The sequence below is a fragment of the Thermobia domestica genome, chromosome 12 (assembly GCF_964235325.1).
Source record: "Thermobia domestica chromosome 12, izTheDome1.hap1.1, whole genome shotgun sequence".
Classification (NCBI taxonomy): domain Eukaryota; kingdom Metazoa; phylum Arthropoda; class Insecta; order Zygentoma; family Lepismatidae; genus Thermobia; species Thermobia domestica.
In genome coordinates this window covers 62,888,618-62,904,093 of record NC_137465.1, presented here as the reverse complement: position 1 = coordinate 62,904,093, position 15,476 = coordinate 62,888,618, and the positions used below count along the sequence as shown (strand labels likewise).

Genomic DNA, 15,476 nt, shown 5'->3' with positions numbered 1-15,476 from the left:
AGTTATTTTTTTCTCATTTTTACACACTCTTAAGTTGAACAGGAAGCCGTTGATTGATCATCCGTTACCATTGGCATAGAAGTTATAATTATGATAAGCTAAAGACTTCGTTTCATTTAAATTCTTCTTCCGAGTCCAGGAATCACCTCCAGACGTTCATTACATTAATGAAGTTACACACTATATATATAATGATAAAAAATAATACCGATATTAGTGTCGATGAAATAGTATTTGGAGTCACTCAGACGAACAGTAACACTCCCGATGCAGTTTAAATCCATACTCAGATTCCATTGCCCTTTATGCTCAAAATGAAACTATTCTCCCCGTACGAAGAACGGGTATTCTGTTAATAATTTATTATTAAACATCACACCATAAAATACAAAGTGTATCACGTAATGTACACGTTATACTGTTACTTGCTTAATGTATAAATGGAGGATGAAGGACTATTATTGGATCAAAAGATCCAATATATTTCAGACAATAAATTTCTTGTAGGCTTTATATCTGGAGAACAACATATAGTGTACCCAAACCTAAACTATGACTGAACTCAGTATGATGTGCTTAGTGCCTGAATAAAACGAAAGCTCGATTTAGGGGCCATTCAAAAATTCTGTTGCCCTTGATCCAAAAAATCTAATATATTTCATTCAATAAAAAAAAATCTTGTACGTCTTATATCTGAAGAACTACATATAGTGCAGCCAAACCAAAACTATCACTTAACTCAGCATGATGTGCTTATTCCGAAAGTAATACGAAACCTTGATTTAGGGACCGTCCAAACGTTTGTAGCCCCTGATCCAAAAAGTCCAATATATTTCATTCAATCAATAATTTTATTGTATGTCTTATATATGGAGAACTACATATAGTGTAACCCAACCCAAGATATCACTTAACTCAGTGTGATATGCTTATTGCGTAAAAAATATGAAAAGTCGATTTAGGGACCGTGCAAAAATTTTGTGGCCCGTTATAAAAAAAAAATCCAAAATATTTAATTAATCGAAATTTTTCTTTTACTCCTTATACCTGGAGAACTACATATCTGGAGAAAACTCGATTTAGAGACCGTTCGAATATTTTATGGTAACTGATCCAAAAATTAATATTAGCCAAGATCATAATACTTTGATCCATTTTTTAGATCATTCCTAAAATTCTTGTTTTTATCCAATCTTTCTTTTAAACAGTATCACTCTCTTTGTTCTCAATTTGAAATTTATCAAGCAATTATAAAGCATTGCTTATTATCCAATTTGTATTCGGTGTAGAGCTTCAATTTTCTCAAAGTTTCAAATAAGATAATAAAATATGATTTACTATCGGAATTCGTGTCAGGTATTATTATTACTTTTATTGGTGTTTTCCTTTCTTTCAATTGTTAAAACAAGAAACTACCTTGCACTGTCATAAAATATGTGCTCTTTTCCAATAAGTGCTCATATAATTTTGAACTTTAAAATTAAGGATTGAATCAGTACAAGAAGTACAATTTGGATAACGAATGACTTATAATTGATGTTTAGTGGCGTACTGAAGTAAAGGGATTAAGGACTTTGAAACCCCCCTTGAGCAAGGTATTATGCAAAATTAAGCACGTTTATCATATTAGCACGTTTATATATATAAACACTTGATATTATATAAACTTGTGTTCCTAAAGCCCCTGAACCCTCTAAACATTTGCGTAGAGTACTGATTGTGTTTCTCTTATTATTTGAACCGTTTTATGCTTTGAACGAAATTTGAAGTGCAGGAACCCTGTGAAGGTGACCACCTTTACTATAAAAATTTCTTTAATGGTTCTTAGTTTTTCTTCAAAACAATCAATAACGAACGAAAAATAAATGATTGAGTTTGATTTTAAATCGAAATTTGAAATACCACCAAAAAGTTGGCCCACCCAACCTTATTTTGTAAATGACTCTTAATAATTTTGAAAACAAATTATTTCCTCTTCAAACCAATCAATAAGAAAGGAAAACATGTTATTAGCTTGAGTATTGAATCGATATTTAAAAGCAGAAAAAACAGTATGAAGTTGACCACCAAATGTATCCTGGAAATAGATATATTTTACTGGTTGTTTTGAAACAAGTGATTTTTTCTTCAAAATAAGCAAACCGCCCCGAAACAAATCACCTTCATCAACATTATTTCTTAATTATATTCTTATGTTTTTCGAATCAAATTACTTTTCTTCCAAACAAGCAACAACAAATCCATATCAAACGATTGATTTTGGTCTTGAATCGAAATTTGTAAGTAAAGGAATCAGATTGAATTTGATCACATTCTAAATTTATTTTGTAAATCTCTTTCTCTATTTTTTCGAAACAAGCGATTTGCTCTTAAAAACAACCAATAAGAAACGCTTGGCTTCGGTTTTGATTCGAGACTTTAAAGTGGAGCCAATATGAAATTCCATCACCCATTTCTCTTGAAAAGACTCTTTATGTTTTTCGAAACAGACTATTCTTTTTCAAAATAATTAGTAGTATACGCATATCAAACAATTGATTTTGATTTTCAATCAAAATTTTAAGTGGAGGAACAAGGGTAAATTTGGCCATATACCAACTTTATTTTGTAAACATCTCTTTATGTTTTAAGAAAGATACGATTTTTACTATTTTTCTTCAAAAAAGTCAATAACAAACGAAAAACAAACGATTGGCTTCCGATTTCAATTCGAAATTTGAAAGGAGGCAACTTAACATAGGTGCATTGCTTCGCTTTAAAAAAAAAAAAAAAAAAATCCAAACGCAAATTCTAAGCCTACAGTTTTAAAATTGCAGTTACATGTACATACTTCAACTTAGTATACATAAAAAATTACAGCATTATAAAAATATCAGACAAATAATATTATTTATTCGGTATTGAAAACCTCGAATCAACTATTGGAGTTATTTAGCGTATTTTTTTTAATATCACAAAATTAAAGGTGTATTTATTACGGCATGGATATATTACGCACAATATTTTTATACAATTTGTATATATATATTTTTTTTAAAAAAAAAAATAGACCATTTAGAATTATTTATTCTTACAATTTTTTATATCCACAAATTCAAGGTGAGGGATATGCGATATTGATATTTTCAGAAAGTGTTGACCACCCTACAGAATGTCGGTCCTGTGCCGTGTCGATCCTGTGCCGTGTCGATCCTATGCCGTTTCGGTCCTGTGCCGTGTCGATCCTGTGCCGTGTCGATCCTGTGCCGTGTCGGCCCTGTGCCGTTTCGGTCCTATGCCGTGTCGATCCTACGCCGTTTCGTTCCTATGCCGTTTCGATCGTATGACGGTTCTCTCCTATATATCCTTGAGAAAATAATTGTTACTTAATATTGCGTAATTATAAAATAATGTATTTTTTATTATTTCGATCGTATGAAAGTTCTGCTGTCGATCCTATGCCGTGTCGATCCTGTGCCGTTTCGGTTCTGTGCCGTGTCGATCCTATGCCGTGTCGATCCTACGCCGTGTCGATCCTATGCCGTGTCGATCCTACGCCGTGTCGATCCTATGCCGTGTCGATCCTACGCCGTGTCGGTCCTGTGCATGTAACCCAATTTGCAGGCATTATACAGAGAGTGACAGAAGTTTAGGACAACCAAAGATGTATAAAGTTCTTATATTATTTTGTACATTGTAAATTACAAAATAGATAAATTAGTTCTAATTATTGTCTAAAAATTTGGTAAAACTTACATCAATATCTGTAGTAAGGCAGTGTATTTTTATAAACGAGTGAAGATAGGAGGCTAAACTTTATAAAATATTTCCTCTTATGGTTTTACCGAAGATAATTTTCGTTTTCTAATTTGCTAAGCCGTTCCGGAAAATATTTCTCAGAAAATGTGAAGCAATGTTGTAAGGGTACGGTTATATCGAAATTTTCCTGTTTCATTCGTTCCTTTTCAATTTTTCTATCTCGAATCATCCTGTATCCTTCATAGAACAGCATGTTTATTCCGACTTTAGCAATCAATTTTCCTCACTCAGAGGCAGTTCAGAGTTGGCAGCACAAATGTTCAAAGAGTTCTCTGCGGATCAGGCAGCAACAGCACATTTCCAGTAAATAGAACAAATGCAACCCTGTTTTAAACGTCACTGAGAAAGTGGAGCTTGTGTGTGTGGGTGTGTGTATGAATAGCCAATCAGTATGGTGTTCACTGAAAAAAGAAAAAAAAACACGTTTGTTTCTTGAAAAATTAAAGGACATATGAAACTTAATTCAGAAGCGATATCACCAAGTTCCATTTGAAATGATGTGGCTGTTTTGTGTTCTCTGTCTCGTTGAAGGAGGAAAATGGAAGGATAAAATAGGAAATTTTCGGTATAACCGTATGCTAAGAATATACTCTTGGTTTTGCTAGTATTATGAGGTTTTGCTGGTTTGCTGCTTGTCAATAAATAAACGAAAATAGCTCACTTACTGAATGCAGAGCATTGATTGTATGCATATCAAATTAGTATGCGAATAGCAGCTATTTTGTGATGACATTTTAGGAAACACATTCTTTAGAAGCCTTGAAAAGTTACATGGAATTTATAGCCCGTAGAAATAATCTACAGTGGGACAAGAAAATTAGGTGTAGCTGTTGCCAGCTCATATGTGCTTATGGAAACTTTAAAAAAAGGAAAAGAAAAAGGGGGAAGGCCATCGAAAGGAACATTAAATATTTGGAGTAATTATTTCCACGGCTTCGCCACTAAAAACCTATTTTAAGTCTGGGTTTTAATTCCATCTAACGTGCCTGGCAAAACGTGACGCTATAAGCTTTGGAGCTTAACCACCCTCGAAGAGTGGTTTGGAATCCGGAACAGTGTGGAATGTAAGGACGGATTTATGTGTTTTGAGTCGTCTCGCGAAATTGCTCTCAGAATGAAACAGAAGGATTAGTTGGGAGTTTTAAAAAGGAAGAAGAAAAAACACATTACGAATGAAAAAAGAATATGAAGAAAAGAAAGCGACTCTTGATGTTGATAACGTCTGTAAAAATGGCTATGAGGTCAAAAGGTTTCGTAGTTCCTCTTCGCTTTTTCTTTGTTCCACAATATTAGTGATATCGACTGCTACTTTTTGTAAGAATGAATTGACATAATTAGTAAAAAAATATAAACAAATATTTGTAGTGAAGTATTCGCAAGAAAAGAGATTATGAAACTATTATAATTATTACTATAAATATCACCGTTGTCACAGTATTAACTTTCGAAATGATTTTTTTTGTTGTTTTGTTTCTTATGATTGTGCCCTGTACGCTAAAGAAGGCGGAGAGCTCATTCGTGACTAAGCGGTTAGCGTACGCGCCTTTAACGTATAGGACCCGGGTTCGATTTCCGGCGGGAGCTAATGTGGTTCGGATTCAGTAGGTCTCGTCCCATATAGCCTCGCTGCTGAAAGGGACAAACTCAAAATAAACTCAATTAAAGAAGATTGATTATTAATGAACGAGTAGGTGAAATGAGAATAGAGATAAAACGGGAGAACTCTGAAAAAACCCAAGTACACGTTATTGTTCACCACAAACTCATATGACCTGAGGTCAAACCAGGGACCCCGACTTCTTTTTTTTCGTTCTTCGAAAATTCGTCCTAACCAGTACGTTTGTCTTCATGATCCTCTAAGTAATGTTAGTTTTAACTTTTGTGCTTAATCCCAGAGCTCCTTCGTGGCTGTGTGAGTAGTGTACGCACTTTTGGTGTGGAAGACACGGGTTCGATTTCCGGCAGGAGCTCATGTAGAGCGGATCCTACGTTAGACGTTTCATAAAGCCTCACCGCTAAACGGAACGCTTGACACAATGCAATGCAATCTACTTAACCTCATAGGAGAGGGACAAGAACATAAAAGCTGCGAGAACAATTAAAAACGCTCATGCTCTTCAGAGGGACTCGAACCTCCAATGAGCTTCACCCTATAATCGTTAGCATAACGTCTCTGTGCATCCTATTTACTTTCGAGCTACGATAAGTAAAAAGAAAGTATGGTGATCATTACAAAAAAAAATCGAATTCGAGAATTCAACAGGCTTACATCTTTCGTGCCCCTACATGCAAAAAAAAAATCATTTTTGAATGTCCGTCCGTCCTAATGCATGTACAAGGTTTATTCTAGGAAAGCTTTGTTTCCTAGTATCTCATGCTGGTAAGATAAATTACGATTTATGTCAGTCTTGTGCAGGGCACGTCCTTTACCAAGTAGTACTCCAGGTCAGCACCCTCATCTTTTGATTCTGCTCTCCCGGACAAAATGTTTTGGAAGAAAGCCTGATATATACTCGTCTTGAAGTAGAGGTCTGCATGGACTCGGGCCGTAAATTTTAGATATACAACCATATTTTTCGGGTCTTTTCGGGTTTAACTTTGTAAATATACTGTACAACGATATTTATTGGAGTATTCTTTCTGGAAAACTTTTAAAGCACAGCTGCAAAATTAAACCTCTAATTGCTGTAAATAAAAATACAATTTTGCGTTAATTATTAAGTTTCTGTAATTCGGCCTTATTTCGGGCTCATTTGATTATCACATGAACTCGTGCCGGGCTCGGGCCTAAAGGCTAAAACATATTTCGGACTCGGGTCGGGCCTCACATTATAAATTCACGGGCCGGGCCCGGACTAAAAATTTCGGCCCGTGCAGACCTCTACCTTGAGGCCATATCATTCGGCGTATCCATACCATATTTTAAACTTAAATTTTTAGTAAGATTCCCCCATGATGTTTCGAATTTCTTTTCCACTCTCCGAAATAAGGGTAGTTTGCTGGAGGGTGAAAATCATAAATTGCAACTTTCTCGGAAATGGTTCTACCGAATTCATTTATATTTTATAGATCAATATTTCATTAATAACCTTTTACTAGCGTACAAGTCATTTTCTGAAGAAAATCCGGAAGAAAGGGTAGTTGGGGGGAATTCTTTTTTGGACGATATACGAGAATGAGAAGAGTTCGTTCATATATCATAAATAAAAGTTTCATTTATAACCCTACTTGAGGTGAATATTTTTCGGATGATTTTTCGTAAACATGAGTCATATGATTTTGTTCAAATTTCATAAATATTTCTTTAATAAATCAATACTATCGTATAAATCATTCCTCATGTAAGACATCAACAAGATGTAGTTTACTCTTAGGGGTGAGTTTTAGTTTCTCAATGTTCCGAAATACGACTCTGGCGATTTTATTCAGAATTCATAAACCAACATTTCATTAATAACCTTAAAATATAATATAAGCTATTGGGGTAAGTTTTTTTTTTTTTTTTTTTTTTGTTCAGACGAGGTTATCCGAAAACGACTTATAATTTTGTTTGTTTTCATAACTAAATGTTTCAATAATGACTGCAGCTAGTGGCGGTCTTTCAATGAAGCGATTGACTCAGTGAGTCGTAATATTGTTTGAGAAAACAAAGGTATTAAAATCTAAAGTATTATGAATATCATATTTCTCGAATGTTGAATTCATAACAGTATCTATGTTTGAATATTTTTTAAAAAAACTGAAATAGTTTTCAAAACATTATTTTTCATATTGATTTTCAGACATTCTTCAATCGTTACGTAAACTCTACTACACTTATGTTAAAATCATAATCATTGGCAACTCTGATTATCCGCTAGCCTACTTGGTTTACGAATGCTAGTTACTGAATTTTCTTTTCCTAGCTTATAACTGCACTTCCTCAACACAAGGCTTTGCGAAGGGTTGGGGAATGGGTTGTGATTATGAAGTCGCTATGGCAACAGGACAACAATGACTCGCAACTCAGGTTCGTAGCTTTCGCGATGGATGCCAACTCGTTTCAGCACTTCTGCTGTGAACCTATGTAAGTGCAAGTTCCAAAAGGCACATTTTAAGATGCAAACAAAACGTCTGCTTGGGAAACAAAGCATACGCCAATGTGTGTTTCCATGTTTCTTTACTTTTCTTATCTTTGAGTCGTTTGCTCACGTTCTTTCAGAAAATTAGAAAAGTTCAATTTCTCTTTCGTTGTAACATTAATCGGCGAATACAAAATATACCCATTGTAAGTTCCGTAAGTTAAACTACTTGACATCCGTTGCCGTGTAATGTTGGTTCCTATCGTCATGGCATGGCGTCCTCAAGTTGCAGATCGAGTCTCGGACCAAGACTGATAACTTGGCACGAGTCCGCACGACCTCAGCAAAGTAAAATGGACATGAGATTTGGAACATGGAATATAATAAATATATATAGGGCAGGCGCATTAAAATCTGTAGCACGTGAGTAAAAGAAATACAAGATGGCCCTAGTAGAAGTTCAGAAAGTTAAATGCAAGGAAATGGAGTGAAGTCCGGGAATTTTACGTTCTTATAGGGGGAAGGAAATAAAAATCACCAACTAGGAACAGGATTTTTTGTTCACAAACGAATAATATTAGCAATTAAGTGGATTGAATTTGTTAATGATAGACTTCCTTTTATTACTCTTAAGGGTCTGTGCTGTGATAATATTGTTTTAAATGCACATATCTCGACAGAAGATATGGATGACAATATATAAGACAGTTTTTACGAAGAAGTAGAACGGGTATTTAACCAACCCGCGATACCATATGTAAATTCTATTAGAGGATTCAATGCAAGAGTAGGACGAGAGGATATTTTCAAACCGATTATAGGGAATGAAAGTCTGCATAAGAAAAGTAATGGCAACGGCCATTCGTGAACTTCGCAACATCCAAAAAATTATCGTGAAGACTACTAGAAGAAGTAAAAACTAATACGAAACGGAAACACACTTGTTAGTTCGCATTTGATTGGGTCATTATAGTCAAACACTTAGTTTTCTCTTCTACTGTATATGAAAAACCTTTAAAATTAATAAATAATTCAGTAGTATATTATTATTATTATTATTATTATTATTATTATTATTATTATTATTTATTTATTTATTTATTTATTTATTTTGAAAGCAGCTATATTGTCTTTGATACTGAACTATTTACGTGATATAAAAGAAACCAATGGGAATCTTAGTGAAGAGCTCGAAGAATCAGTATCACTACATATGATCAATTCATGTGTGATATTTTATTAAATTCAATTTACATACTGAGTTATCTTGATACTTTCATGATCAATTTATACAAGGACCTTCTTTTAGATAATGATTAGCCTTTCTTTTATATTATAGAGTATATTGTCGATAATGCATTAGGGGACCGCGGTGGCTCAGTGATAGATCTCTGGTGCTTGGGGTCCCGGTTTCAAACCCTGCTCCCGCCAAGTGACAAACACCGTGTGCGTGGGTTTTCTCGGGGTTCTCCCGTTTCCTCCCACTTTCTTCATTTCATTCATCTCTCATCATCGCCGTCTCCTTTAGCCTAACCGGCATAACCGTGGGACGTAAAACTCAAAAATTTCATTTCATTTCATTTCGAGAATGCATTAATATTACTATTAGCACACATTACTATTAGCACACAACTACATTTTGGTATCAATTTTACACTGTTTACCTTTTGATAATCACTATTTCTAATTTATTTCAATGTAGTGATCGGTCGAATGAAACTTTTCTGTTAAATGAAACACGATACATGCTCGCAACTATGGGTGAAATGTGGAACTGACAGCTCGCGATGGGAAATTGTGGAATGTTTATTTTAAGATATTTTCGGTCTCCTAACTTTATTGTCGCTCATCCTAACCTTTATCTACTCCTTACCTTTGTAGCTAGCTAAAACTCGCATACAATGTTACGTTGTATACTGATACTACACCTACTATATGAGTTCTTTAATCATCTTCAACTTAATCTAGCCTGCAACAAATTCAAATAAAACTTCTACTAAATTGAAATCACCTATACTTGGCATATATTACATCTAATAGAAATTGCATTATTGTATTTGTAGATGATTATGAACAGTAGGTGTTCACTAAATGATTACTAAAAATAAATATGAATGTACTCTGTATGTGTTTATATGTACAAATAAATCGAAAAATTATAAGAATTCTGCATCTTAAGGGTCTTCACTACAACGAAATTAAACTACCGCTAATTTTAGAGTTTTTCTGTAATGTCTTCATAACAAATAAATATATTCGAAAAGCAAAAAACGTAGTAAACTAGACAATACGATTTTGCATGTGATACCATTATCACAACTCATCTATCTGCTTTCTGCAACTGTAGATAGATTTAACATTTTGTGCTGGTTCTGTAAATAGCGGCATACCAAAAGCAGACAGGTGAATTGTGGTAAAGATATCACATGCAAAATCGTATTATCTAGTTCACTACGTTTCTGTTTTTCGAATATTTTTATTTCTTTGTAAGATATTACAGAAAACTCTAAAATTAGCGGTAGTTTAATTTTGCTGTAGTTAATACCCTTAAACCAAAAGTGATGCTCCCTTCTATTTTATATAACAAAAATAATAATAATAATAATAATAATAATAATAATAATAATAATAATAATAATAATAATAATAATAACAATAATAATAATAATAATAATAATAATAATAATAATAATAATAATAATAATAATAATAAATAAAATAAATCACCACTTTATAGTTAACATTACATCGGAGAATCCAGAACTTAGGGTAACTGCTTCGGTAATCAATAGTGTACCTCTAATCGACACTCTTTCTGTCGTAAAAGGATTCCAAGACCTGGCACGAATGCTTGTATCAGTCGCTAGTTACTTTGTGATCCTACAAGTATCCTCCATTGCACAGATTTGGCAATGACATTGAATTATTCCAACGAAAGCAAGAATTTAGGGAACAGTAAGAATCACCTGGTTTTCTTGATCACTAAAAATATCACTAGACTAATTGTTTTGATGGTTCAATTTATGTTTCTGTTGTAATACAAAATGATTGTTTTAATTGTTTTAAAAAAAGGAAAAATAGAGAAGGGGAAGGGAAAAGAAAAAATGGAGGAGAGAAGGAAGAAAAAGATAAAAAAGAGGAAAAAATGATAAAATTTCACTTATATATACTTTATGAAGATGGTTTCTCACTCACAAGCGAAAGCTTCTGTGAAGAGCCATCTATCATAATCATATTATGTCATTAGGATGTATTATGTATGTGTCTTCTTGTTGAAAGATAATGTAAAATTAATAATAAATTAAATGATAGTTAATTAAAATTGTAGTAAAAAAAGTAACAGCTATAAAAATGATTTATAATAAAATACTGATTAATATTAAAGAAACCCTGCCAAGGACTGGAACCTCAAGGAGGTCCGGAGGTTACCAGTCGTAGTGCTAATAAATGTAAAAGAAAGAATAAAATAATTTTATAGTTGTGATGTGTGTATTAGAAGTGTTGCCACCAATATATATATATGTATGTGTCTGTCTGTCTTTATGTATTTCATAGTATGTTTTATTTTTTTAAATTTTTTTTATTTTTATTTTTATTTATTTATTTATTTATTTATTTTTTTTTTTTTGGCCTCGTGGAATACCGGAGGCTATCCGGCCATATAGGCTGGTATGTAAACTAAGTTTTTTGTATAGGCCTGATAATAAGTCTCTGGAGTACCGGAAAATTTCCGGCCTAAAAATAGATATACTAATTGTGTGTGCAGTGTGTGTGTCCACTATGTCTGTATTGTTACTTGTATAAATAATAAAATAAAATAAATATGCAAGTAAAAAAAAAATTACAAGAAATAAAACCAGTTTTTCAGTATTACTTTTTTATTCATACTGAAATCAAATGAAACAGTATAAGAAAATTTATTTATTATTTTAATTAATATTATTATACAAGTATTATTCAACTTTTGCAGGTTTCTGTTTTGTCTTGCTTATTAAATTTTTGCTCAATGTGCACTCCTACGAACGTAGCACCTCTATCCCCTGGTCTAGTGGAAAATCGAGCTTTGAGTGTAGAGCAGAATTCTAAACGCTTCTCTAATTTCGGTTATTTCATGTAATATCCATTCCATATTTTCTAGTTTCTTCATGTGTATACTGCGATCAATGATCAACATTATATTTCTCCCCAACTTCTGGTTTTGTCATTGGTGACTTGCTTTAACGATTGCCTTCAACTTGTCTTTATTAGTAGCAAACAACATTCATGACTTTTCTTAGCTTCTAAGCTTGTCTCCACAACATATTTTTTAGAACTTAGGTCATTGTGTAGTTATTCATAATGGAATTACCTTTCATTTCATTGATATTTCAAGCTGGTTGTGCATCTCTGCGACCAAGTTTAGTATCTTAAAGTAGATTTCGCGGTAAACTGTACTTTGACATCTTATCTTCTCTGGGCTGAAAATAAATGAAACTACATACGGCGGCGTGAACAGCAAGAATCTGCGAAACATAAACTTATACAGTTAATATAACAACGCATACAGGCAGCCGAAATCTCGCAATAGTTTTGCAACAGCCCAATACATTGAAACATGCTTAGTTATGCAGTCAATCAGAACAACACATCCTTGGAAGCCTTCAGGATAATGTTCACTTCATTTTTTGCTGCGTGAGGCATGCCGATTTCGGTCAAGGACCTCCACTGACTGCAGTTAAAATGATTTAATAATCAATTGGAGAGAGAATATTTAGTGTAGTACCTCATGCCTTTTATTTATTACTATTATTTTTTAATGTATGGAAAGATTTAAAACTGAAGATTCCAAAGCAATATTGGATTTTTACACAATAGTGCGATCGGCCACGCAATGTCTCAAGGAAATCCAAGCGTAACGTTTCGATGTTTAACAGGACTCTGATTCTCAGGAAAGACTCAAATTATTGGAACTTTCATTATAATCTGAGTTTTTGTTAGTCTAAAGATGGACTTGCAATACTTGACTTTGGTGTTAATTTATTGCGTTCGCGATTTTCATCTTTAAGCGTTTGTAATACCCTGATTTATTCCTTTAAAGAAGAATCTATATATCACACTTCCAAAATTGTCCCAAAATTGCCAATCTTAGATCAGATCTTATTATGTTTTCCATATTGTGTATCATGAATGTAGCGTAAGAAGAAGCCAATTAAAGTTAAAGATTATTTTAACAGGAGAAATTTCTCAAGTAGTCTAATCGTAATAATTAACATTATTAAACAATACTACGCAAAGCCTTGAAGAGTTTCATTTTAATTGGACAAGTATGAAAACTCAGAAGGTCAAAATAGGTTATAATTATTGTGTTATGGTTTCATCATTACAAATCTGTAGCAACTTCATTTTATAGCCAACCTCACTTTCGTAAATGAGTTTTAAACATTATTTTTTTTTATTTTTTTTCTTTCTAATTCAAGATTCCGGGACCTGCCAAGCTTCCTGTTTGAACGGTGGATCGTGTAGTGGATCTCGATGTGTCTGTAAACCAGGCTATCAGGGAGACTTTTGTGGAGAACGTAAGTAGCCTATTATTAAATATATGAGGATTCACGTAATGTTTTGTTTTTCCAACAAGCTTTAATGTAAATATGTAATTTTATTGCCTAACTGACTATTACACGTTAGTCACTACTTCAATTGATTTACCCATTCTTAGATTTTTATTACAGCATGATGTAAGTGCTTATTCTTTAATAAGTCCTTGACCAGTTTACGAATATCTCTACAATGTATGTGCTCAAATGAGAGTGATTAAAAACTAAAATTTTCGTAATTGTTCTTTATGTTTTTTTTTTTTTTTTTTTTTTTTTTTTTTTAAATTGTGAAAGTACTTGCCATATAATGTTTATTTGTTTGGCGTTCTATGTTTCAGAAGGTTTTGCCTTACGATTTATTTCTCTCGTTCTAACTTCATTTGACATTTCCTCTCATATTCTTACAGATTTGGGTTGCGATATCATTGGTCCACTCATCCCAAAATCTCTAATAGTAATCCTTTCTCAGGTATCCATCCTAGCCTCCATGAAACTTCCCTGTTGCTCTATAATTATTCCATTTTAATGTACTTTGAAAAAAAAAATCCTAAACAAATTGTTGACCGCATTTTCGAATTTCTCGATACGCTTCTCGCAGAGGGCAACATCGCTTACGAGTATACTATTAGCAAAGTCATCTGGACCTTGCAATGTAGTTATGCTAACACTGTTCACCCCACATATAGCCATGGTTTGTCTAGATTACCGTTTCGAAGCTCTACTGGAAGCTCTACCTTGATAAAGACGGATCCACTTATTTTAACGACAAATAAATCTAATGTCTTTTATAATGCAAGCATGTTCAACTACCATTGCTTTGTAATACAGAGTAAATATATTAAAACAGGACGAAAAATAAACAATACAATACAACTCTCTTCTATAAACACAACACAAATACATTTCTATTTTAAAAAATTCAGATCCCGACAACACAGGAAGATCTGTCATTTGCAGTTCTACGAAATGCCTTTGCTTCGTACATTACCATTTTCAAGCAATACTATATTTCATAAATACTAACTACTTCCTGTCAATCACACTACTTCTTACGAATCCATTATCAACAAATGCATGTTCTGAACCTTGAGAATGGAATAACTTCTCAATGCTGTAACGATGTACTCCAACCTTCTGAAAACAAGATATTGTAATAGGGAAGAACCTATTCCCTATATCCTCTGTCAGTTTCACTTAGTACATTGTGTTCCACTTTTCCCTGACACCATTGTTTAGCCAAAGTGACAACTTGTAGAGATAGCGAGTGGGACACATTGTATTTTTCTTCACATACCGTTGCCTTCTTAGATAGGAATTCAAACTCGAAAACTGAATTCTCGAGATCAACATATCAATACTCATGCAAAAAGCCCGGGTGTTTTTGGGATGGGTTTTTTCCCATAAGAAGTCGACCTTCTCGGACAAATGAGCGGAAATTATCGCTTTTTTCACTTTTTATGACTTTCATATTAAGGTACTACCTTTGTTTACCTGTAGAGGATTTAATTAAGAACGTGCGTTGACAACATAGTACTTGTAATTCCTATGTTCAGTTCAGGGTTGGATGTCTTAATTGGTTTTCAAACTGTCAGTGCAGTTATTATTTTCAGCAAGTGTACGTTATACAACTATCATATCCCAAATGTCATAATATACCTAAATTGTCTTGCTTACGTTTCGTTCTCTATTCGGGAAACATTTTATCTTGAGCTTCAGAAAGTTCAGCTAATAGAAAATTAAAGCTAGAAACGGCTATTTTGGGTATGATGTTAGTTTAATATCATTATTCACAGAATTCCTTCTTTCTTTCTTGTTATATCGTGTCAAAAGTTTTGATAGGAAATTTACGGATACCATTTTTAAACATTTTCTCTTTCGAATTCAAGCAGCTTCAATAAATGTTGTACATAGTTATAACGAAGTTTTAGTTCATTTATAAATTTTAAATAATAACGTTGTTCCACGAAATTCACTACATTTTTAGAACAGTTATTGATAACACTATTAAACTGTTCAGTAAAATATATTCGTCCTTGAATATTAA

The 15,476-nt window shown here is 33.3% G+C and overlaps 1 protein-coding gene across 1 annotated transcript in view; it reads left to right on the top strand.

The window, feature by feature from the left end:
- Window positions 1-15,476, top strand: part of LOC145666486 (fibrillin-2-like) — a gene marked incomplete in the record, with an annotated part of 450,634 nt that overhangs the window by 220,651 nt on the left and 214,507 nt on the right. The window contains 1 exon segment of the mRNA XM_081733749.1: window positions 13,316-13,414. Within this exon segment, the coding sequence (XP_081589875.1) occupies window positions 13,316-13,414 (99 nt within the window).